At 43.4% G+C, this 25460-nt stretch overlaps 3 protein-coding genes across 3 annotated transcripts; 2 read left to right on the top strand and 1 right to left on the bottom strand.

Moving 5' to 3' along the window:
- Nucleotides 1-2491: 2491 nt before the first annotated feature.
- Nucleotides 2492-3525, top strand: LOC307233921 (prostate-associated microseminoprotein-like; the record flags this gene model as incomplete). The annotated part of the gene is made up of 3 exons (XM_080005396.1): nt 2492-2600; nt 2726-2834; nt 3333-3525. 3 exons carry the CDS (start codon nt 2492-2494, stop codon nt 3505-3507), a joined length of 393 nt encoding a protein of 130 aa, XP_079861522.1. The 3' UTR covers nt 3508-3525.
- Nucleotides 3526-6678: 3153 nt separating this feature from the next.
- Nucleotides 6679-16441, top strand: nbn (nibrin). The gene is made up of 17 exons (XM_080005034.1): nt 6679-6807; nt 7574-7695; nt 9245-9372; nt 9508-9667; nt 9762-9865; nt 10011-10128; nt 10889-11079; nt 11406-11506; nt 11634-11772; nt 11880-12082; nt 12213-12381; nt 12936-13524; nt 13654-13743; nt 14103-14243; nt 14684-14797; nt 14937-14986; nt 15849-16441. The coding sequence occupies exons 1-17, from the start codon at nt 6777-6779 to the stop codon at nt 15880-15882; spliced, it is 2484 nt and encodes an 827-aa protein (XP_079861160.1). The 5' UTR covers nt 6679-6776; the 3' UTR covers nt 15883-16441.
- Nucleotides 16442-18980: 2539 nt separating this feature from the next.
- Nucleotides 18981-21409, bottom strand: osgin2 (oxidative stress induced growth inhibitor family member 2; the record flags this gene model as incomplete). Its single annotated transcript, XM_080005213.1, has 5 exons — nt 21325-21409; nt 20740-20876; nt 20460-20651; nt 20242-20333; nt 18981-20163 (listed from the first exon to the last, which is right to left on the bottom strand). Exons 1-5 carry the CDS (start codon nt 21389-21391, stop codon nt 18981-18983), a joined length of 1671 nt encoding a protein of 556 aa, XP_079861339.1. The 5' UTR covers nt 21392-21409.
- Between the last annotated feature and the right edge of the window lie 4051 nt (nt 21410-25460).

Raw genomic sequence — 25460 nt, 5'->3', positions numbered from 1 at the left:
ACCGTCTCCCATGGTTGTGATGCATGTTTCAACATAGGGTTCACCGTCTCTATGTTTTGCCGCTGTTGTTTCTTTAACTTAATTAATCCTTGACATACACAAACCGAATGTTTTTGCGGGGCTCTGCCCAGTGAAGCTTCATTTTCTCCCAGCCAGCGTCATGTCAAGGCGCACGACATCCCATGTACTGTAATAAGCAATGCAATAATGTGTACAAGCGTGTAAGAGCATTAGCGGCACGGTAAGTTCAACGGACGTGAGAAATAATGTTAATGATCATTCATGTGTTGGTAAGTCAATGTGCTTCGTCAGCTACCGTTAGGATGTAATGCCATGAAATGAATTATGTTTACATGCAGTTCATAAAAGCTGTCTCACATATGAATCACAAGCGTGTATGCAGGACACACTTTATTCCCAAAGCCCTTTCAATCAGACCTGAAAGTCTTTTTTTTTTTTAGCAATTAGGAAACTAACTAGTAAACAAGTTAGTGCGGACACAAGCTATCTGAGACAGATTGACAGACAAGTGCAGGAGAATGATAGGTTAAAGATAAAAAATATAGGCAATGTGTACGTAAGAGCAAGCCCGAAAACTAACAACAGGACATTGTGTTGTGGGTGGATGTGTGTGTCCGGGGGTTGGCGGTACACGCGGACAAATAAGCATGAATGCATGCAAACAAATGTAAATGTTATCTGAAGAGCCAGGGTGGGTTATTCAAACATCTCCCGGTAGTAAAAAAAACAAAACATGCAACATCCCGGAAGCTGGTCACTGGTTCTGCAGCCTCACACATTGCTCCACGCATCAAGCCCTACACCCCAACCTGCCTCTTTGAGGTCTGCAAAATGAAGTGGTGCCTCCGCTGCGTAGAATGAGTTCTCAACCCAGACTCATCTCATGCACGGCGCCCAAAGGGAGGAAGGAGCTCCCCAGCTCTGCAGAGACACTCACAAGCTTCAGGAAACACCTGAAGCGTCTGCTCTTTCAGGAACACCTCAATACCTGATACCATCTTAGTTATCACTAACTATTCTCTTTTTTATGTTGACTAGTAATTTGTTGTATTGACATAATGCACTAGCAACATATGAATATGTAAATGAGTACTTGAGTATCACATTACACTAACATACCAAAAAAAATAAAAGTACTAATAACACAACTTGTATTATGATTCCATACAGCTATCTTGCACTTGTATCTGGTTGAATTTAGAAACAGGTGCTCAAGCACTTTGATTTTAGGTTGTTCTAATGGCAGGGTTAGGGTTAGATGTAGGCTTTGATTGTTTCTAGCCACTCATGGAAGTCGCTTCGGAACAGAGTGTCTGATAAGTGAATAAATGTAAATGTAAATGTAAATGCAGACATATCGGAAGGCAAAAATGATGACAAACCAGATATCCAAAAATACCTAGATATATCCTTGAACGCAGAAGTTCACTGGAATGCCAAAAGAACAAAACCATTTGCATCTACACACTTTATAATGAGCATCAAATAGTATACACTAAGATTCAGTGACTCAGTGCAACGGCATCTAAAAGCTTCCGTGACTCATTAAGGGTGATTTGAAATCGAGTTAGCCAACTGATGTGCATTAGTGAATGAGATATAATTACATCATCGGCCAAATGTTGGAAGACGCTCTCCTTCAGTTCACTGATTCACTCGCATAAGAATAAACAAATAAATAAATAGCATTCCCCTTGCACAAGTAATTAGCACTGAACATGTATTTCAAGCATAAAGTATCTATGTAATTTAAAGAATGCATCCACACAAATCACACGCGCACACACGTGCACAGACAGACAGACACGCACACACACACCCACACATACACACACACACACACACACACACACACACACACACACATAGCTCTGTCTCCTTAAGGATAATAGGCCAAGGACCAAGGTGTGAATTGTCCCATGGGTGTCACCAGTTTGATCAAACACAAGCTCCTGTGACAAACGTTATCTGAAAGTGTGCACACTGTATACTCTGGGGATGACAAAGATTATTATACTAAACCCTGTGTGTGTGTGTGTGTGTGTGTGTGTGTGTGTGTGTGTGTGTGTGTGTGTGTGTGTGTGTGTGTGTGTGTGTGTGTGTGTGTAGATAAAGATGTGTCGGTGAGATATAAATATCTGCGCCCACTGGTGGAGCGACGCAGCGCGGTTCAAGAGTGGGCTCAGGAGAGGGTCCAGAACCAAGAAGACCAAAAAAGAGAGAGAGAGAGAGAGAGAGAGAGAGAGAGAGAGAGAGAGAGAGAGAGAGAGAGAGAGGAGGGAATAGAGAGACAGGGAGTCGTGAATTAAATAAAGAAGAAGAATAGAAGAAGATTTTAAAAAGTATATATTTGAAAGAAGGACAAAGGCTTTTTGGGGTGAGATGGACAGATCATTTGTTTTGGCTTTTACATTTAAATGATGACTGACCTCACAGGTTGCAATGTCTTTTACCTCATTTTTTTTTAGAGATGGCAAACACAGTGAGGGTTGTACTTTTGGCTTTCATCTTCATCCTGAGTGCCAGCCTACCATGTCTTTCTGTCTACAGCGGCGGGGAGTGCTACTTCAACACCAAAGGTACAGTCTGTGTGTCTGTACGTGTTGATGTGTATGTATATGCATGGAAATACTAAAAATACTAAATACTACGCTTCATATTTCAAGATTTCTGACCTCCTGGATTTTGGGGTCCCTTTTCTCAGGGAGTTGCAAATACATGGGGCAGATGTATGGAATAGGAGAAAGCTGGATAACCAAGGATTGTTATCAGTGTGTCTGCATGGAGCCATTTGGAGTGGGATGCTGTGACCAGTAAGTTCAGTATATTGATGCACACTGACTCACCTGGAGAAGACAAATTAAGCATCAAATTTGAATATTAGAACACCCGTCCTAGCACTAGGGCTGGATAAAAATTTTAAAACTAGTGTCAATACAGATATTTTGACATTGATATAGATTTGTAAAGAATTGGGTTTTTTCCAGGCACCATTATTTTATGGCAAATACTGAGTTGAATGTTGTGTGTACTGCTTTAAAATAAAAAACGTCTGTGCCTCGCTCTTAAAAAACCCTTCTATCAAAGGAAAATTCACAGACAAACTCATATTTTACAACCTCTAGTGTCATCTTTGTCCACACTGACGCTGTTTGGCACAAACTACTCAGGTGCTAAAATATAGCATCCAGCGCCACTAGGACCTTTTCAATAAGTGATAGTATCAATGACATTTGGTCGACGCCCGACAAATATTGAGTTTTGACACATCACACACAATAACAGTTTTCTAACCTCTATCTTTCCTGCAGTGGCTCTCAGCTGGTGGATTACCCAGATTGGTGCGAGAGCGTCCGTAAACCTGACTCCTGCGTCAGCGTTGCGGTGATGAAAGCCAACCACAAGCTGCCGTGTCTGTGGGGACGGGGCCGACTCCGACCCGCCGCGGGGCAGCCCTGGAAATCCGACAACGACCCCCTGTTCTGATGGTCGGAGTCCAATCTACCATGCACATCTCATGTTCACTTAACATCATAATAATACTAACTGCGACAATAAGCCAAAGCTCTTTGGTTGTGCTTAGACATTAATATAGATGGACTCAACTGTGACATTTTTATAACATCGCCATCACAACAAGAACTTGACTTTTTAAAATCTTCTTGGAATATCTCCGAGCCTCAACCTGTTTTACCTGGTGTAGCCAGTAAAGTGGTTGATGGTGAAATTAAAATGTAGATATATATTTCTCAAAATTCCTTGTTTCTCCTGTGTCTCCTGTGTTTCTCCTTCAGCAGATATAAAGAGCATGCATTTGATTCGATGTTTTTCACGTGACATCCTGTTGAACGCATTCTAATGCTAGATAGTTCCGTTTTGTTGGGGTTCCAACTCATGAAGACATAAAGGAAAACAAGGTTGTTAATCATATTTAGAATTAAGGGTTCTTGCTTTGAACCATAGAGAAGGGAGCAAGACATTTAGATGATAAACTGCAAGATTCAGTTTATGTAAACAGATTAAATCCTGTCTCTCTGACGTCTACCCCGCTCTGTGGCCTGATGAAGGATACACATCTTACTCATATTATCTGCCTGGTCTTAGACATATTACATTGTTCTGGTCTTTATAATAAAGAAGCGGTTCTTTTATTAGACCTGAACTAAATGTTTGATTCCTTACAATGTCTCTGTGTATAAATATATAAAGCTTTGGTTCATTTTGGAGATGACAAAGCTAGTTAACACACTGTGGTAGTTGGGGGTGGTTTTGCCGCCACCTGCAGGTGGGGAGAGCCAGCACTGACAACCGAAAGGGGACGCCGCTGCAGGAGATTGCGGCAATTAGCAGAGTGTTAAGAAGCCACAGTCGTACCGTTTCACCTCCCTCATGGTACGGTCACACCGCCGGCGGCGGGGCGCTGCAAAGCGGCAGGCTGCAATGCATTTCAAACAGAGCTCGGCTTCATCCAGCTGCAAGGGTCAGAGCGACGACTGGCAACAAGCTGACGGCTTCACGGCGACAAGGAAAGTTACTTTATACAAATGAGCAGCGCAGAGTGCCCGGCGACAGCCAATAGGAGGGAAGATACTTTCTCAATGGCGCTGTTCCCTGGAAAATGGACACTCGGACCATTGCATTGTTCCTATTATTTAAAATGGAAAAACATCACTTAAACGATCCATAAAATAAGGAACATGTAATTTTATGTTTCTTCAATAAGGACAATTCTTTATTTTAAGTGACGGGTGGCAAGATTATTTACATCATTTTTTCAAGGGGTCATTTATTTTACCAAGTAAACAAACTACACCGTTTTAATAAAAAAATAAGTAGACACGGTCCCATCAATTTTTATAACGTATATTAGCCTCAATTTGTGAGCCGACACGCCCACAAACACCAGGCGCACAGAAGCCCGGTCGCCAGCAGTGTGACCGTACGGCGACGAAACGAGAGCTACTGGGCTTCACGCTGCAGCCCCGTCGCCGGCGGTGTGACCCCAGCATCCCACTCCTTCCTAACAGCAAGGCCGGGTCCTATTGCAGAGGTTTCTGACGTCACCAATGCCAGCGCAGTCTGGTTTTCTAGCTGTTACGTCTGCGACCGAAGTTCCAATGCCCGTATCAAATTCACAAGTAATTTCAACTTCTTGAACTTGAACCTGAACTGAACTACTGCTTCGGAGCCTGCTTTGTTCCGGAGTTGATCACCTGAACGACGACGTTTGAAGCGACTACTACTTCATTCCCTCTGTGAATTACACGACTGCTTTGATCTCCATTATCAGGTTCTTCCACTTTATCACTTTGGTTGTCTTTATCCATTTATTCTTCTGCCCTTGCGTTTACTGTCAAGTATACAGTATGTACTCAGACTAAGATTTTATTATCAAGTTTGAAACATATTGAAAAACACAAGTGGTTGACACAGGTATGAGTTGTTGACACAAGGGGAATCCAACCTGGGTCTACTGTGTAGGAGGGCAAAATCGTATCCGCTGCATACCCACCACACATCACACATGTGTATTCATACATGTGTATATATACACACACACACACACACACTCGGTAGTTGTCCGATTTGTTGTACCAGCAGATGGCGATGTTCATTTTCCATTTTCAACACGGTGTACCGGTAAACCGTAATGCTTCAGAAAGCTTCATCTCGCCATCCCCACTCGTCGGTAAAACACCAGAAACCTGAGGCAACCTGCAACCTCAGTCAGAGACACCTGCAATAGGACCCGGCCTGGCTGTCGGGAGAGAGCGGTGAGACGGCAGCAGCTTCTAAAAGACTCTGCTCATTACCCCAATCTCCTGCAGCTGCGTCCCCTTGCGGTTGCCAGTGCCGGCTTCTCCCACCTGCAGATGGCGCCAAAACCACCCCCGACTACCATGCACACGCTTATGAAAATATGAATAATTATTAAGTTCAAGTTCAAGAGATTATTTGTCACATACATACACATACGGTCATACATATATGCAGTGAAATGTCATGACACCCGGTGATTACGCGCAATTAGGCTCTACAAGCTCTAAAAATACTAAAATGTGCATTATCGACACGAGGCGCTCGCGCAGGCGGCCTCGGGGGGCCGCACCACAATTGTGATTCTGGGTTCTATAATTAAATAATAGAACGGCTTTATTTAACAGTATCTCACCTTGATTTGATGTCCACAGGGTGTCCTTTCTTAAATGTTGACAGCTGCTGAAGTTCATAATCGTAATCATCATCAACATCATCAGCAGATTATGCCAGGCTGATCAATGAAACAAATATTCAATAAATGTTAGTTTTGGAACTGTGATACTATTATTTTCTTCACGATTTGTTTACGATTGCGTGTTAATTCTTGGCCGTTCTGTCCAGTTTCAAATAACTTTAGGCAAGATTTGGCAAAGGGGGAAAAAAAAATCATCAAAATGAATTTCCACAACTATGACAAATGAAAAAAAACAAAAAACAACGCCACTTTGTGAATTTTGTTAGTCACCGTCTCCGTCAAGGAATTCGGGGTAAATGTTGATTTCACGGAATATTCAATTGAATTCCCTGTAAAAGTGCGTGCCCTTCTGCTCATGTCTACTTTTCCTTCCCATCAAAGAGACTTTTATTTTGAAAAGGCGGCTGAACAGGCGCAGACTACTGACGTCACGTAGTGGCGAGTTGTGTGATGACGTCACGACCAGTTGGAAACTGAAAGCTGCGCCCTATCGAGCACATTGAAACGTTATGAAAGTATAATGTGGATACTCCAACCCCTCGAAACTGGAGGTAAATTACAAGTAAAACCTTAAGACCAGGTCGTGTGACATCCATGTCCGGCTCGACTGCTCTGTTTTGGCTGCTGTTGGTACACATTGGTACCACGTTGGTGGTTTTCCGCTGCGAGACACATCCCTGCAAGGCTTTTACCACGACACTTACTTTGTTTTAATTCGTTGAGCTCATCGGGCTCTCCCAGGGTTCAAGAGACATTTGCTGTAGTCATGGTTGTAGTAAACCACGGCTATAAACTCATCACTATAGTGCTGTCATAATACACTCAAGTGCATTTAGTTGATACACAACTTGCTCAGTTGTTTTTACAACTCAGTGAGTACATCTAGTACTGTAGTATCTAGTTATATAGTATCTAGTACTGTAGTATATAGTGCTATAGTATCTAGTGCTATAGTATGTATTGCTATAGTATCTAGTACTGTAGTATCTAGTACTATCGTATATAGTACTGTAGTAGCTAGTGCTGTAGTATCTAGCGCTTTAGTATCTAGTGCTATAGTATAAAGTACTGTAGTATCTAGTGCTTGAGGATCTTGTACTGTAGTATCTGGTGCTATAGTATCAAGTACTGTAGTGTCTATTGCTATAGTACTGTAGTATCTAGTACTGTAGCATCTACAACTGTAGTATCTAGTACTGTAGTGTCTAGAACTATAGTACTGTAGTATCTTGTACTCTAGCATCTAGCACTATAGTATCTATTATGTAGTATCTAATACTGTAGTACCGTCTGTAACTGACCTCTTGTCGCCCACAGGTGAGACCCACTACCTCCTCCCCAGTAAGGAGTACGTGGTGGGGCGGAAGAACTGTGACATCCTCCTTCACAACGACCAGTCCATCAGCCGCGCCCACGCCCACTTCACCGCTGCAGACCAGGTTTAGGGGTGGAGGGCATTTTTCTATACTTTTATCAGATAGGTATGTTTTAAATCCAGGGAGGTAAATAACAGTACAGAAGATACCACAAATTCCCCCATCCAAATTTACATTATAACAGCCCCAATATGCATGTTTTCAAGCAAAATAGCTATAAAGGAACAAGTATTCTTTATATAAAAAGAGTTAATTCTTAGATAGTCTAAGTTGTTTTCACCCAGCAGTGTTAGACAGCTGTAGATAGTCCATAATACTAAATCAACTCTTAAATTACATAACACACAGCATGGCGCTCACTTTTACAAGTGGTTACTAAGTTGGCAATCATGCATCAGCTGAGTTGGAATTGAATTTATGTAAAACTGTAAATTAATTCACAGCTTTAACTTTGTTAAAGTTTTGCTAGGATTTCTATAGTATGAATATTCCATTTTAATTCACGTCTAAAATAGTTGACAATGGGGCAACAAGATGCACAAGATGATTGACAATGGCCCAAATCTGGCGGCCCGAGTCAACTGGGCAACTGTTAATGACGAGCCCTGAACATGTCAGTTTCCATAATACATCATCAAGATTATGCCCAATCCAAGCAAAGGGAAAAAAAAAAAGCAATTATTTTGCTCAAATGAAAAAATTAATGATGTAATATGAATCTAAATGTTATGCAGAGCACATATAGAGGAATATATATTTATACTCACTCCTCTGCACCAACTCTTCAGTGCACTTACAATATGTCTCAACGGTCAAGACTGTCCATCATTCCTAAGAAACAGTCTTATTATTTAAGTAGACAAAATACCTCCTTTCTGCGATCGGCCTCCTGTACACAAGGTGGTGCTATTTCACTAGCTTTGCGTAGCTGCTGCCCCATAGTAAACTACTCAGTTGTAATAATGCACCCAAATATTTATTGAGAACAGAAAATAGTCAGAGGAACATCTGAATTGATGTTTATAGATAGAGCCCAGATGGTATGTTCACTTAATATTTTTTCTCTTTTTTCATTTTATTTTTTTGCCATGCTGACACTGGATTTGTTTTTTATTTGTTATGTCATGTCTGTGGTGTTACTTATCAGATTGGACCAAGAGACAAAAGGTTCTCAGTCAACATATTGAGGCAGACAGCTGGCAGGTGTCACAGCAGCAAAATATTATACATTTACGAAGAGTGTCTGGTTTTCAATACGTTTTAGTATCTCTAATCATACAACAACACGTATTGCGCTTATATTAAAAAAAGTGCCTGTGGCTTTGTTTCTAGAATAGTTGAAAGTTAATCACTGTTCCTATTTATCAAGTTTTCTCTGTAGCCTCAGCTTTTTCACTTGAGTAGTGAAATTGGGATTGACTATTCAGTTAAATAAATAGCTTGCCATTGCAGAGGCAAAGGCATATTAAAGACAGGCCATTAGAAGTGCAATGAAAGTGCAGCGCATAACCATAACACTCCATCGTGTCCATCTATCATCCATATGTATTTGAGCAGGTCCTATGAATTCACTGATTGATTTCCGCTTTTTTGGGTTTCCTAATCCCACCAGACCCTGACTCTGAAGGACAGTTCCAAGTATGGAACGTTTGTCAACACCACGCGCCTGCAGGAGAACCAGCCGCGGACCCTGAAAGCGGGAGACAGCGTCACATTTGGGGTTTTCCAAAGCAAGTTCAGGTACGCCGACAAAATGGCGTCTATTGATTTTAAATCCTATAAAATGAGTTCACCAATATTTTCAAGTCGATGATCGTTTATTTCTTGATGCCGCGATACCCCATCTTCCTCCTCCTCCTCCTCCTCCTCCTTCAGTTTGGATTTTCAAAGCTTCGTAGTGTGTTCTTCGTGCGTGGAGAACGACGGCAAGGCGCTGATCTCCGGAGCTCTGCAGCCTCTGGGTGGAAAACTGGTCAACGTATGGACCCACGACTGCTCTCACCTGGTCATGCCTTCTGTTAAAATCACCATCAAGGTCAGGACTCTAGTATTGTGTCCCCTTCCCCGGTATACAGAATTTTCTGATCCACGAGTCTACAGTTAATATAATCCTCACCGTTTATATTCAGACCATTTGTGCCCTGCTGTGCTGTCAGCCCATCGTCAAGCAGGAGTTCTTCACTGAGTTCAGTAAAGCCCTACGGCAGAAATTGCCTCCTCCTAAATCTGAGAGGTAGGGGTCTTTTACCACGTACACACACACACACACACACACACACACACACACACAAACACACACACACACACACACACACACACACACACACACATGCATATCTGCATTGAGGCTGAAGGGTAATGTAATTTTGTGTTTCAAGTTTCATCCCTGAGGTTGATGAACCCAGCCTGAATAAAGATGAAGTTGATCTGTGCCCAAAGCCAGAGCGCAAACAGCTCTTCAGTGGGAAAACCTTCATTTTCCTCAACTCCAAACAGGTTTGTTCTCCTACAATCACTCTAAACCAGGGGTCTCAAACTCGCGGCCTGCGGGACGATATTTTGTGGCCCCCTACTTGACATCAAAGTTTAGTGTTAGTGCGGCCCCCGCGCGTTTTTCTCACACGCACCTTTTTGCCGAGTCGTTGCTCTGGGCGTTTTATTTTATCTTTTTATCACTTATGGGCTACCATAGCTCAGGCTCGTGACAGCTTCCGGTGGTGTTTGTTGACAAGTTAGCCAATGCGTCCAGAGTGACACTAAGTGGAAGGAAAATATATCCTGTCACCCAGTGCAAGGTACAGAGGACTTAGGAAGTGGGCGGACTCAACAAGAGTAATCAGTGACTAATAAAGACAGCATAGTGTTTTAATAGGAAAGGAAAAATAAGTTCTACTTTTTTTTTGAATACTTGAAACCCTTTTTTTGTGGAATACTTGATGTGGCCCAGACTCTACCTCCAGCGGCCTCCAGGTAAGTTGAGTTTGAAACCCCTGCTCTAAACCGATTTATTTATATATATATCGTTTTTATTTTTTTTTATAATTTTAATTTATATATATGGGGTCTAAAACTAGCTTTTTGTGTCCTCCACTAGACCAGAATATTATGTTAATGTTACCAGCTACTCATGTGTTAACCTTGATGCAGCATAGTTCCTCCATTACTGTAGGAACTATAACACCTGCAGGTGGATAATCGTATGTTTCTCTGAGGTGCGAAACGCACACACGCCGCTTTCTCTCCACGCTGTTCGCAGCTGAAGCGGCTGGGCGCGCCGGTGAGGTTTGGGGGTGGGACGAGCCGCCTGCTGGAGGAGGGCTCGCTGCCGCTGAGCCTCCTAGAATCTCCGCGGAGCTGCGTGGTCGACGTGTGCGCTGGGAACTCCCAGCTCCTGCTCCCTCCATCCACCGTTGAGTGGTCCAACTCCTTGGGGAAGATTCTTCAGGAGTATGCAGACACTCTATCCCACAGCACACGCCCCTTCGTCAAAATCTATAGAATAATGTCTGCTCGTAACTCTTAACGAACATTTTGTTGAGGATAATTCATGAGTTTCCAACGTAGATATAGTCTGAGCAATGAATTTCAGGAATTCATACATTAACTAACTAGCATTCATTTTTTACAATGATAATTGAAACTGAAACGGTTTTATTTACTTTGAGGATAAATACCTCGTTCAACTTTACGGCGATAACTAATAAACTGCTAATCATATCATATTATTTATATACTTCGCCCTTCTCTTGCCTTCCTTATTTCCGCTCACACAGAAAGGGGCTTCGGCTCATTTCAGAGTCTGAGATTGGTTTGGCTGCCATCTATGCCTCATGTGACGAGTACTGCAATCCATCCAGTCTCTTCACCGAATCAGGTGTACCATTTATAGTTCATCGTATACCTTTGTGGTTGCGTTGGTCAACAATCTTTTGTTATGCTTATATATTAATGTTTTTATTATTTCTTAATTTTTTTTTTCCATTGGGGGGGGGGAGTTTCAGAGTCCAACGTTCAAAAAATGAAACCCAGAATTCCCAGTGCTTCACTCTCTCAGAATGCTGCCGTGGAGGAGACGGTCTTGCAGGCTGGAGCATCTTTAAATGTCACGGCGTACGTGGCTAATACTGAGCCATCTCAAGGGTAAACACCACAAGTACACACACATGACTGAACCTTCACTGCATCTACTAAGCTACTTTTTACATTCCTGCTTTGACCCCCCCCCCCCCCCCCCCTTACTTTGTAAGGACGGAGATGAATCAGGATGCTGGGGCGACGAGGGTCGGAGAGACCCCTGATAAGAGCCAAAAAAGAAACGCCGGTCATCATGGGGTGTCCAAATTGAAAGCACCAGAAACGGCATTTACTGTGGCTGATTCAGTCAGCGCTTCATTCAACGCGGTGGAGAACACAGGCTCGCAGAGGGAGGAACCAAGGACGGAGTTCCGCGGTAAAGACAAAGGCTCCGCATCTTGTCCCAGATTAACCCATCCAGCCTCATTTTAACCTCAGTACTCATTACACGATATTTTGTATGAGCGAAGCAGATTAATAACAAAAAACATTTTGCGGGTTTTTAGATGGAAGGATCGATGGTAGCTTGGATCCACTGTTCCCTGAGGCCGGCGGCGGTGGTAGGAGGACATTCCCACAGAGGCGATCCCCACAGAAACAAACACTCCCGGTGCAAGGCTCCCCACAGAAACAGTCCACGCTCTCCAGGTTCTTCCAGCCAGTCAACAAGAAAAGGTATTTGTATGCGTTCCCCACAGTCCAAAAGAAATATATTTACAGAATATTAAGGCTAAGAGCAGGGTTCAGCAGAAATGCGGTCTGTCGCTGCAAATCGCATACATTTCATTAATTTTGATTTTTACATAGACTATTTCTGCAATGGATAAGCAGTAGGTTCTATGAGACAAATCGTCTTGGATATTGGGGCGCACATGCATAAGCAAGAACAGCAACATGGAGAACGGTCACTGTTCTGAGTCATGACAATATCATGATTTGAGACTAGATATTGTCTGGAATTTGAGTTATAATATTGTGATGTAGTTAAATGTTGTCTTTGAGGCTGCGTTACAGTAAAAGTAATGCAACTTTCTTGATTCCATAGACTATTCTAGCTGTGGACGCCACTACCTGCTTGACTATAATAACCACATTACTAATGGTTGTTTCTGAAAAGTTTCTTACGTGCAAATGTCTTATGGAAGCACTAATAGTCCTACCCAAAGTATCATGAAATTATTGATATTACAATGTTAATTTTGTCCCATATCTCCCACAATTTCTTTCAGGCCTCGGGAGGAAGAGTCCTCCACCGTTCAGTCGGAGCCGAAGCGAGCCGCCTTACCTGCCCCCAGCGCCTCGGTCGCCTCCAAACAAATTCCCCCGAACACACACTTGGACGCACGGCCTCCCGCCGCGGCTCAGAATCAGTCGGGGTCCGATCTGTTCGCCGGGCAGTCCGACGCCCTGGCGCACGGGGCCGCCCGCCAGGACGCCCAGGGCCAAAAGAGGAAGGAGGCAGAGGACGATATCGACATAGAGGAACTGGAATCCATAATGTCTCTGGAGATGGATTATTTTGGCGAGCCGGCGGCCGGTCCTGGTCGGCAGGAAGCGCCGGCGGAGAAATGCTCTGCCGCCGGGGGACAGCAGGCCTTCATTTCATCGAGAAGCAAGAGACCGCGAGCGGACGCAGAGGAGAACGACAGAGGCGTTCATAACTCAAACACAAGTTCGGTAAAAGTCTCCTCATCCCATGCAAACCAAGAAATTGGGGAACGTGCTTCCAACATCACGAGGCAGCTGCTGCATTTGACCGAGCACCCAGCAACAAGGAGGCGTCCAGAGGATACTCCGAGCGACGTGTCTTTCATCGGGGTGAGGACAAACCACATTTCACTTTTCACTGTTTCTGTTTTGTTTTGTTTTGTTTCCACTTGGTCTTACAGCATATCTTCTGAATCTTTTTTTTTTTGGATGACCTTTGTTTTGCCGTTTTCGCTCTAGAATGCCGAACCGTTAGGACTAGATTCTGGGGAGGCTAAGAAAGTGCTGGAGACGCCGCAGAAACCCAGCAAGGTCAAACATGAGACCTCAGTAAGAAAATAATACATTTTCTCAACCGTCATTGAAAGTTTATTTTTAGAATGAAAGGCCACGATGTACATGGGGTTGAAGGGATACAGCAGTTTGTGGAGGAATGTGTTTTTTTGTCTATCTTACCATGATTCAGATATCCACTATCAGTATCCAGTTAGTGACGGCTGGGTTCTAACTGTCAGTTAGAATTAGTTCAGTTAGCATAGCGCTCATCAAAATCCCCGAAAAACTGGAGTATCCCTTTAAGCCGCCTTCATTTTCCATATAACATTAAAATGCCTGTAATCAAAACAGAAGGTAAATGGGATTCGTAGCTTAATTGCTTTATCAGACACTCATTTCTGTAACTGTTACAGGACACAAAGATGGATGAAGACCTTCCAAAAAATCTGACGATCGTGGAGTTTAAATCTCTCACTGTGACGGCGCCACCCAAAGCCAAGCCTCAGCCCATGCAGGGAAATGGATGCACAAAGAACTTCAAGCGTTTCCTCAAAGTCAGTGGAACATGCAGATTTATGAGCTTCAGTCTGGTTTTATTATTATTATTATTATTATTATTATTATTATTATTATTATTATTATTATTTCATCATTATTATTATTATTATTATCATTATTAGTAGTAGTAGTAGTAGTAATATATTATTATTATTATTATTATTATTATTAATAATAATAATAATAATAATAATAATAATGCAGAAATCTCCCAGAACCAATTGATGTTATGATTATATGAAAAAATGTGAATACATTCTGAAGGGTAGTTTCTTGTAGTTTGAATGCATTGACTTGTTTGTATTACCATGTAGCGAAAACTGCTTACAACGCAACACTTTGAAAGAAACAAAATGCAATTCTAAGCACAACGCTAATGTTGAGCGAGCGTTCCAAGCTTTTGATGTAGAAGTGTGTGTCTGCGTGCACCTGCCAGGCCCCGGTTCCTGGTGCCGAGCGTCGTCCACACATCATCGGAGGCTCAGATTTACTGGCCCACAACAGAGGCAGCCACACTGAGCTGGATGAATGGCTGAGAGACACAGCCGAGGTACTGAGTGGCCTTTTTATTTTCTTTATATTTTTTATCTTTTATCACCTATTCACCTCCCTCTCTGCTATATATTTATGGTCTCAGCCAATTTTTTAATATGAGTGTGTGTGTGTGTGTGTGTGTGTGTGTGTTTCAGGAGGAGCGTCAGAGCAAACGCGAGGAGAGTCTAGGAGATGATCTCTTCAGGTGAGTCAAATCTGCTGTCACGATGGTGCGCTCACCCTGACAACGACATCCTTACGGTGAAATGAAATGAGCCCCCAGCGTTATATGGTAGGATTAAACGAATTAAATTCAACTAATACATTTATTATTTAACTAATCAGTACTTGTCAATTCCTGCGTCACAGTAATGTGAAAAAGGTTTCCACGATAACGGAGATGATGTAACCGGCTGTAGAGGCTGGTGTGTGTGTGTGTGTGTGTGTGTGTGTGTGTGTGTGTGTGTGTCTGTGTGTGCCTGTGCCTGTGTGTGTCTGTGTGCCTGTGCCTGTGTGTGTGCCTGTGAGTGTGTGTGTGTGTGTGTGTGTGTGTGTGTGTGTGTGGGTCTGCGCCTGTGCCTGTCAAGGCTGAGGTGTTTGATCACTGAGTCACCCTGCTCAGTCAGTCATGCGTATCTGGGGAACAGACTTTGCCACTAAGAAAACAATCCTTCATTTTTTGGGTCAGGCCAGAACCAGGCGTCCAGACGTGCTTTATTGGAAGGATGTTTGATTTGTGTTGTTACGCTTGCGCCGGGAGTGTTTGTTTCCGAGGGGATCGCCTCTGTGGGAACACTGTCCATGATTTACAGCGACTAATCTGGGCTGTTTTTAATGTTTGTTCAGAATGCCACTAAGGACATGGAGGTATGATTCACCAGGAATGTTAAAAGCCCAGCGACGGACCAAAGTGTCCTGACATGGACACTGCTGTGATCTAAAAGTGTGTGTGTGTGTGTGTGTGTGTGTGTGTGTGTGTGTGTGTGTGTGTGTGTGTGTGTGTGTGTGTGTGTGTGTGTGTGTGTGTGTGTGTGTGTGTGTGTGTGTGTGTGTGTGTGTGTTTATAGGTACAACCCTTCCAAACTCACCAAGAGAAGATGAATCCCGAGCATTTAACAGTCATGCAGGAGTGGATTTGAATCTGCACCACATAGAAATAACTGTATAAAATAAAATAAAAATCTTATACTGGACAGAATCTGAACAAACTGCATGTTCACAAGTGGAAAATGTTTATGATGTTCACGCTATGTTTGTTGCAAGCAGAAATACCTTCATGGCTTACACTAATTGCATAGGCTTTGAAAGCATGCATAAAATACAGTTCCTCAAGTTTTGTTTTTTGTTTTTTCAGATTTTATTTGTCAATAATAAAAAACATTGTATACAAAACATTAAAAACCAGTTTCGCTAATACAAGGAAATGGGCTTGAACTTGCATGCACAAAGCAGCTGTTCCTCTGATTTTTTTTTTTTTTACAAGAGATTCAAATAACCTCCCTGGTTTTAGCAGTAAAATAACTAGGTAGAAGAGTCGCGCGAGTCCTCCTTCATGTCAATGTTTAGCATTTCTGTCAATTTATGGATCGATATGATTTTTTGGCTGAGATCGGCACTTGCACAGATCTCAGCGTTACATGATTAAACACTACTCAAGCCATGTGCGGTTGATGTCTACGCAGTTCTTCTCGATCCACTGCACATGCCCAGGAACAGAGAGGTACAGTATGTTCTAGATTTTGGAATATATTTTGAAGACATAATGATTCTTTCCTTGTTAGAGCAGCAGCATGGCTTACCAGTTAGTGAATATCTTGTCATGGTATAAAATAGGGATTTTGCACAGTATCTACTGTATATATCTAACAATGTCTGCTTACGTGGTCATACAGTAATGTTATTTGAAAGAATCCAACTTTTGGGTTCATCACATTGAACTACATGGTAATGTAAAATCTGGCATCCGATTAAAAACTAGTTGTCAAATGTTTCATAGTTCTTAGAATTAGAGATTTTAGGTAGTAGCGTCTCATCGTGAGTAATTAACTTCAAAAGTAAAACCCATGATATCACAATATGCTGCCACTTTGAAGAATGATATGAAGGTATGGTCCTCCTGTGTCTGCTAGACAGGTTCAAGTTTTTGTATTTGCGAGCATCCACCTTGCTGAGGTGCCCTTGAGCAAGAGGCCGAGTCCTGCGGCGTCAGTCAGACCGAAATTGAAACGCCAATTTTTTCTACCATCACTCGTTACTTTACTCATCGTGTGTTTGTTCTGTCTCCACACTTTTAAAAAAGAACCACTGTATAAAGGTGGAAGTTGGTCATTATTAAAGAGCTCCCCCTAGTTCATTTGAGCTCAATTTTTTTTTTTCTGATTCTCATGACGTCACCAGATGCTAATTTACATAAATCCAATTAGTTCAAATCATTAGGGAACCATGGCCATGATTTATGATTTTGGTCCGTCTTTAAGTTTTGCATGCATCTCACAGAGATGGCAAACAGTGAAAAAGACGCCACGCATTACTGCTCATTCAATTTGTTTAGTAGATTGGCATATTGCAGATGTTTTCTATGATAGTGCATATAACAAATTTAGTAGCTTCAGGATACATTCAATGCCTTTACAGTGTTAGTGGAGTAAAAAATGACTTTCATAATCACACACACACACACATACACACACACACAAATAACAAATACTTCTTCGATTTGGTCCACAAACATAGAAATAGACAATTTGGAGAAGAATCTACAAAAAAATGGCCAAATGTAAATTATTACAATTTCCCAATTTTGTTTAATTTGGTTTTGTTTATCCATATTGTTGCTGATTTGAACCAATACTGTCATCAATGACTGAGAAAACCCTATTTAGTGTATTTTAAAAATGTAATGCTGACTAACCTAATTCAGGTTAATGAATATTCATTGTCTATTTGGGACTTTTCTTTAAATGCTTACGATTATCATGCAGGGTCAACTAAAATGAACTAAAATAAAGATTAGCAAACTACAAACGAAATTAGTGATGAGTTTTAGTCAAAGAATACATTCAATTCTGCAATAAAAGCATATTAATTTATGGCGCCAACTACCCACTATAGCAGCTACAGGAAGCATTGTGAGAAAGGAGAGGGGTTTTGGCTCAGAATCATCAGGAACATTTGAATTGTTTGGCTATGAGTCGGGCCATATCTTGTCTCAGTCACATTGCTCAGTTATCCTTTGGTTGCATGACTTAGTGTTCAGATCATTATCGACTAAGGCCATTGAATTATAATTTCTTTGTTGATGCAATCACTTACAGAATAGTGAGTACCAGCTGTCCAGCAGATTAACTTTGTGTGAAAAGCTGAACAGTATTGGTGTTATTTTACTTATTTTATAAGCTTGTGCAATTAAATATATGACCTCATCTCATCTTGACATGAACACTGCCCAGCTTTAGATAGATTATTGGATAGAAGATGGATGGAAAAGGGGCTTGGATCATATGGAAAGACACATCGTGAACAATTAAAAACCCTGAAAAAATCAGGTCCATGTGGCGTAGAGGATAAACAACTGAACATTGGCACACAGCTGCTTGGACTTATGGGGACTTGTCACATCCTTTCACATGGTCTTTTTGGCCTGTGAGAAATCAAAATCTTTAGTTTAAATGAGAAAACACTGCATACATAATAACTGCATACTTTTTTTTTCTTTTTCTTTTTTTCCGCCCAACATCTTAGCTCCAGCCTTCTTAACTCCATTGGTAGCAACTCTTACAGGGAATTTCCACTCAGGGTCTCTCCGCTATAATCAAAAAAGTTGCATACCTACAGATAAAGAATGACTTCTTAACCAGCTGTCTACATGTTCCAAGTTGAGATGTAGTTCTAAACTATGGCACGTGTTCTGGCTTTGAGCTCTACCATGGACAAAGGGAAGTCCACTAGCTTGACGACACACTAAAGAGCTCATTGTAGTTTTGAGTCTTTTAGCAAGTGTAGATGTAATTCTCATTTTGACTTGTACATCTATCCTATCTGCTACTGCCACTAGTTCTTTGCAGAGATGGCATTGGCCAGCCACAAAGAGACTTAAGGCCTCAATCAAGTTAATGAGGTTAATGTTGCTTTGCAATGGAAATCCCCTTTAAGATAGGCGTCCGACAGCCAACATGACACTGCAGCTGACAGACACTTTTTTAGATGAAGTTATTCCCCCCGGCGTTGATAAGCTTTCCTCTCTTCTTGAGTCTCTTTAGCAGACAGGAGGCAATGCCTAAGGCTCCACCTTTTAAAAAGCGAACAAAGTTGTCTCCTACCAGGGGTCCCATGGCAAACAAGCCTGGCTCCTTGGTGCACTCAAAGGTGTACGGTTGGATGTCAATGGGGTTCTGCTTGCATGAGATGGGCTTTGCTGGATCAAGACCAAGATACTGGCCCTGCCCCTTTAGGAAAAACAAGTTGGGGTTGGTTCCGATCAGCACCAGGGCCATAGAGATCTTGAATGCTTTGAGGGAGTTGTTCCCCTGCAGTACACACTTCATGTCGTGCTGGAAGGACACTACGCAATGTTCGGGGAAACTACTGTAGTCAGGAAACTGACTGACGCTGCCATTGGCGGTGATGTTAGTTTCGGCGTGTTGGGTCTTTGAGCACATCTTTGCACAGACTGAAGAAGCAATACTCACAGCCTGGGGTCCATTTGCAGCGGGGGAGGCAGACATGCTTGTTGCGTGAGACTGAGAACACATCATGTGATAGACTTTGTGGTATTCTGGGTACAAAGTCTTGGGCAGCTGTTTGAAGATGAGGTCAGGGTTGTCTATGTTTTTACGAAAGACATGCAGCACGGGAATATTACTACCGCAAGCACACAGAACTGCGTCGGCAGCACTTAAACCGGCACCTACAATCAAAACTGGATCAGAGTCCGGATCCAGCTTTCTCTGGCTCAGAGCCAATCCCAGGTCAGAGACGCTGTGAAACACAAAGGGAAGCTCCTCCCCCTCAACGCCCAGCCGAGCCGGAGAATCTGATGCCCCCGTGGCCAAAACTACATTCTCTGCAAACAGGCAGAAGGGGACGTGGGAGTCGTTTTGCACTCGCTGGTATCCCCTCACTTCCCAGAGAGCCCCCCCTCCTCCATTGTCTCCGCATTCAACCCCACTTCCATCAAAAACCTCATTTCCCCCATTACCCACGCCATCCATTTGCTCCGTATGGCCGTTCTCCAAGTCCTCCGTCTTGTGCCCCCGACACAGTTTCTGGACCGAAGTCACGTAGGTGTTGTCGACAAAGTTCTTTTGCAGGCCCATTAGTTTCACGTAGTTGCGATAGTAAGATGAGATCTCCTCCGGGGTGGCTCTGTCATTAGTCACACCCCTGGAGAGAAAAAGAGAGTTAGAGAGGGATACTTACTATTGGAAGTATGCCGACCAATTCCTCACTCTCTGTTAATACCTGCGTTTCCCATTGGTCAAGTCTCGGTAATTCACCCCAGGAAGTTCCATCCAGATGCCGAGACTAATGGTCAGCATGGAGCCTTCCATGGCCTGATGACAGAATGGAGAGAATTAAGGAAATTGAATATAGCTTCAAAGAAATACAAGGAAAGAGACAAATTCTGCCCGACTGGGATAAAGAGATCAGGAGGGCTGACGGAGTAAAGGGAAGCTTACATGCCAAGCACCGCCAGGCGTTGCCCTTCCCAGCACCAGATGCGGGATGTGCTGCTGCTTGTCCCGTCTCCACTGTACGACGGGGGGGAATTCGTAACCAAAGTCTGCATTTGGGTGCAGCAGCGTGTCAAACAACACCGCGACCGGGTTCCCTGACCGGCCCTCCAGGCCCTCGCTCAAATATTCAAGGTCCTACAAAATAAGATAAAGTACAATTTTTTTTTGGACCCGCTTTACGACTTGTAGACGTATTTGTTTGTCTGTGCGTTAGTGCATTCACCTGTTCGGTGACGGGCAGGTGCTTGGTCTCCTGCAGTTTTCGGTAGAGTATCGGGTTGGGGTGCACAGCCCCTGTGTCTAAGTAAGGTTTGTATCCGCTCAGCAGGTACGACAGGCAGATACCTGACGGCCCGTTGCCTTAAAGATTGACAGACACAAAAGGAGAGGGGGATAAGCTTACAGATCTGGCGATAACACCTGTTGACAAAGTTAAAGCCACACAAGGTCAGCGTGGTTTGGTATGAGCCCCCATGTGGTATGATACCGCGCAAGATAAGCAATGCAGCGTGAGAGATATCCCCACAATGCTGGGACAGAATATCTAGGATGCCAGAATGTTTATTTTGGGTCAATAACGTTGACTCCCTCCCGACACCCCCCGGCAGAGTTACATCATCTCCCATCGGGGTTTGCTCCTCTCCGAACCCCGGTAGTAAATAATAGTTGTGGTCGAATATAAAGCATGCCATGTATGCCAAACAAGGTACATCAAGAGGTGATCATCAAATATAACTTGTACATATTTTAAATGACAAAAGGGGGCCCATTAAAAGAGAGGCGATTTTAGGGAGATGCTGGTGCTCACCTATGATGACCACAGGCAGGGTAGGCGGACGCTCTTGGCGCAGAGTCTTCTCTTCCAAAAGAGGCATGGCTACAGCCAGGGCCTGAGCCGGCACTTAGAAGGAAAACAAAGTAGGAATAATAAGGAAAAATTAGTCTTTGGAGGCCAAGGCCCATTCACTCCTCCACCGTTTTCATATTATTATTGATGCCACTGATACCTTTACTTTCAATACCACATCGTAAACGGTGTAAAATGTTTTCTTTTTGGTCGACTACACACCAAGTTAAAAATAACAGACTGCTTTAAATTTGAAATCTCTGTGTGGCTTTTTTTCCCTCTTATTCTTACAGTACGTCATTTTTGTTTTATTTTTGTGCTGTTGAAGTTTAGTATCGAAAGCCACAGAATGATGCTCGATAGTATTGACAGAATGCCACTGATACCGTACAGCACTGACTTTCAAAAGCCAGCCCTGAACAGGTCCAAACTGGCCTGCTCTCTTTGTGCCCAGTTGTTGTGTTACGTGAGCGCAGCTCCTGGTGTTGTCTCCGTCCACCGCCCATCAGCTGACCCACAAATGTACACAGAGGGAATAAAAACACCAATTCATCCTGTTGTTGTGCGCTTCCAAAACACACGTGCACGCAGCCCCGCCACAACACGGCGAGCCTCCACCCCGCCACAACAAACTGCGGCGCCCGCTTTTCTCTCCGCCGTCCCACCAGTGTCCACACACACCCCGTCCCGTCAAACATGGCCCGCAGCTAGACTACCCCTCTGTTGACTCCGGTGTCGCTTCCCAAACAAAGGGGAGTTCTTATCAGATTTATGTAGGCTCAGGTCTGTTGTGAAACTTTGCCATTGAGCGTGTGTAGTGTGTGTTGGTGTGTTAGGCGACAGTGCCATTGTGTGCCCGCTGGGCGGCAAATCCCCCCTGATCATTCCTCCCGAGTGGGCTCTAATCCCGCCGGCCCTGTTTATGTCTTTGCCGCCCTTTTCAACAGCGGCAGGGTGGGAATGTGGTCCTGGCACAATGACAAACCACACTGTCAACACTCCCCTCACCCTCCGCTCATACCCACTAGCTGCCCAGACTTCTATCGCTTCATAAACATACACACACACACACACACACACACACACACACACACACACACACACACACACTCCCGCCAAAACATCACCTGCGGCGGCTACCTCGTAAACACTGCCCGCTCAATCTACACGGAGGCTAAACCTAAACTACACCTTCGCTTCCCTTGACTTTCATCGGCTCCAAAACTCTAGCTGGCGTCCCTTGTACACCCACTTCAGATCCAGAATTAGAGGTGTGGTCTGTATAAGGCACGATCAGAAAACTCACTAGAGACTATATATAGCTAACTAACTCCTTGAAGACCAATTCACGCAAAGCGAAGCCCCCGGGTTAAAGAGTTATGAATTCAGTTTCTTATTTCTTTCATTTGCCATCCACTGCTCTCCACAGCTCCAACCTACCTCAATAGGTATAGGCCTTCCTGGATTTCTGGGGTCATTGGCTTGTTTATTAATTTCAGTGAACTGCCTGGGATTACACACATTGCCTGTGCTGTTTGTAGAACCGTGTGCCCCCAATGAGCAGATTAAAACTGGCCCTTCCACATGACTGCTCAATTTAACAATCTCGACTTCACTGCAGTCCGTGTGGGACGTAGTTTTGGCTATAACTGGTTAATATGGTGTGTGTATATATATAACTTGTAGAGCCTTTATCAAGTAACAACATATGATAATTAGATAACTTCAGGTTTTGTTACCCAGCACCTTTCCATAATCTGTCGTGTCAAAATAATGCAACACTGCATGTAGACTATTAACACCTGTTTATTACACCTTGTTTGTAATTTGGCAGCATGCAACTTTGGCATAAAACGCCAAATCCCAACAGTTTTGGAAGTAATTGCTTGACAAGGGCAGATTCTGAATGCTGCACACATACCATTTAAACGCAAACTAGTGAACTATAACCTTGAATTGAGTTGTAAACACAGTGTTATAGGTAACATTTTGACAAAGCTGTGTGTTTTACATGCACGTGCTGGGTGGTGGTGGGTGGGGGTCAGCTTTCGAGAACACCGATATTCTGGAAAGTTTCCCTTGTCTGGGCTATAAAACCATTGCACACCAGGTGGTGTTGATGGTAACTTTTCATTTCCTGAATAATACCACAAATTCAACTTATATAATTGTTTGCTGCATTTCTACAGAGGGGTTAAATAGAAATACGTTTTGACATGTTGACATACAATTCAAAAAAAAAAAAAAAATGTGCGGTAACATTTTGAAAATAAAATGTGAAAAATACGATTTTAAATGATTTTGACCTCATTTATAAAATAAAATAAAAAACAACGCACGAGCAATGCCACTTCATGAAATGCTATCCCTTGCACTCCACTCTTTCTAATGCAGGTTTCATAGGCCTGTACAAACACAACAGAGCACCAACCAGATATGAGATATTTGGCATGCAGCAGCTAAAACAAAAGAAAACAGACAAACAGTAGATCCACGACTATTCTGCCTGACTTGGCGCATTTAAGGGTGGTGACATTATCACATATCCTATGATAAGGGTTTCCCAGGGGGGAAAAAAACAACTATTTAAATAACATATATAGATATATAAAAACATTTTTTTTTTAACTCTGTGTGGAATTTGCCATCCAGAGACACAGGCAGCATGAGTGCGAAGCGGCTGATCGTCACATCATTCAGGTCAAACACACTCCCAGCACCAGCACCAGCAGCAGCAGCAGCAGCAGCATCATGCCCCTCAGATTAGAGCGTCTCTTACCGCGGGGTGTCTTATCTCTCCCAGTCGCTCCACTGATCACGGCCGGCGGCCGCGTTTAACCGGTATAAATAGGCAGACACCGGTGGGAGGACCCATGGAGCCATCCAGATGATGAGGTCTTGGATGCGGTAACACTGTGCCAACCTGACCCCCCCTCCCTCCTCTCCCTCCTGCCTCCCTGCCTCCCTGCCTCCCTGCCTCCCTCCTTTTTGTTTCTCTCTCTCGACCCCCCTCCTCCCTGTGCGTGCGTGCGTGCGTGCGTGCGTGTGTGTGTGTGTGTGTGTGTGTGTGTGTATGTGCGCGCTTGCGCGTACAGGATGGACCTTCTCCGTATCTTTCAATGACGCAAGACTCGCGAACGATTCGTTCACAGCGAACAAATCTGTTAAATGACTCGTGCTGTGTGTGTGTGTGTGTGTGTGTGTGTGTGTGTGTGTGTGTGTGTGTAGGGGGGGGGGGTGCAAAAGAAGTCACAGCGAATGTGGCCGACTTACACTTCACTTTCCACAGGAATAAGTAAGTTTGACTCCAGTGGATACGTTTCCCGTCTAAATGTTGACGGGGGTGAAATGATTCTTGCGGGACTTCCATCCACAACTTCCAGAGCCAACGCGCCCGCTCACCCGAAGCCCTCCCCCCGCTCTCCCCCAGCTCTCCCCCGCTCACCCCAACCTCTCCCCGTGCATTTGGTCAGACGAACCAAATGGACGAGGAGTCGCAAAATCGAACGACTCTTTCATTTTTTATATTTATTTATTTTTTTTATTTTTTTTTACCGAGTGACTCGTCAGGAACCGAATCTCAAAAAGGAGTCGAAACTTTCACCATGTGGCGGCCGAACCCACGTATTTGTGTGGTTGGCGTCGTGGTCCACGTCGGGGATTCAACCGACTCGGACCAAATCCATATCGAACTTGTAAAAAAAATCTTCTCCGATTGTGGCCCCGTGGCTAAATGACCCAGAGCAGCAGATTTAAAAATAAAAAATAAAAAGTATCATCATTACAATAAATAAATCATTTTTTTCTAAATATTTAACATTACCTTGAACAGAGTCAGTGTGCTGCGGATATGTGTTCCAAGATGAGACAAGCAATTAAGCAAAAACATGCGAATTGACCCTTGGACAATGGCCGTAAATGTTGTGTGTGTGTGTGTGTCGTAAATGTCCAGGGTTTGGTCGGTTACTGAATAGAACGAAGAAGGAAACATTTGTATTTATGTAAAAATGTATGTAAATAAAGGTGTGTGTGTGTGGGGGGTCAAAGGTTGGTGGGCCCTGCCTGAAGAAAAGAGTTATTTCCACTATGAGGGAAAT

This window comes from Zeus faber, assembly GCF_960531495.2.
Source record: "Zeus faber genome assembly, chromosome: 8".
In the NCBI taxonomy this organism is placed as follows: Eukaryota; Metazoa; Chordata; class Actinopteri; order Zeiformes; family Zeidae; genus Zeus; species Zeus faber.
The sequence above is the reverse complement of the archived record's forward strand: the minus strand, read 5'-3'. Positions and strand labels throughout refer to the sequence as shown.

Excerpts from the sequence above, each read along its gene's own strand:
- nbn (XM_080005034.1), top strand. The coding sequence starts at position 6,777 with ATGTGGATACTCCAACCCCTCGAAACTGGAG. Across the intron at positions 10,129-10,888 it reads TTTTCCTCAACTCCAAACAG|CTGAAGCGGCTGGGCGCGCC; the intron begins GTTTGTTCTCCT and ends CGCTGTTCGCAG. Across the intron at positions 11,080-11,405 it reads TTGGGGAAGATTCTTCAGGA|AAAGGGGCTTCGGCTCATTT; the intron begins GTATGCAGACAC and ends CCGCTCACACAG.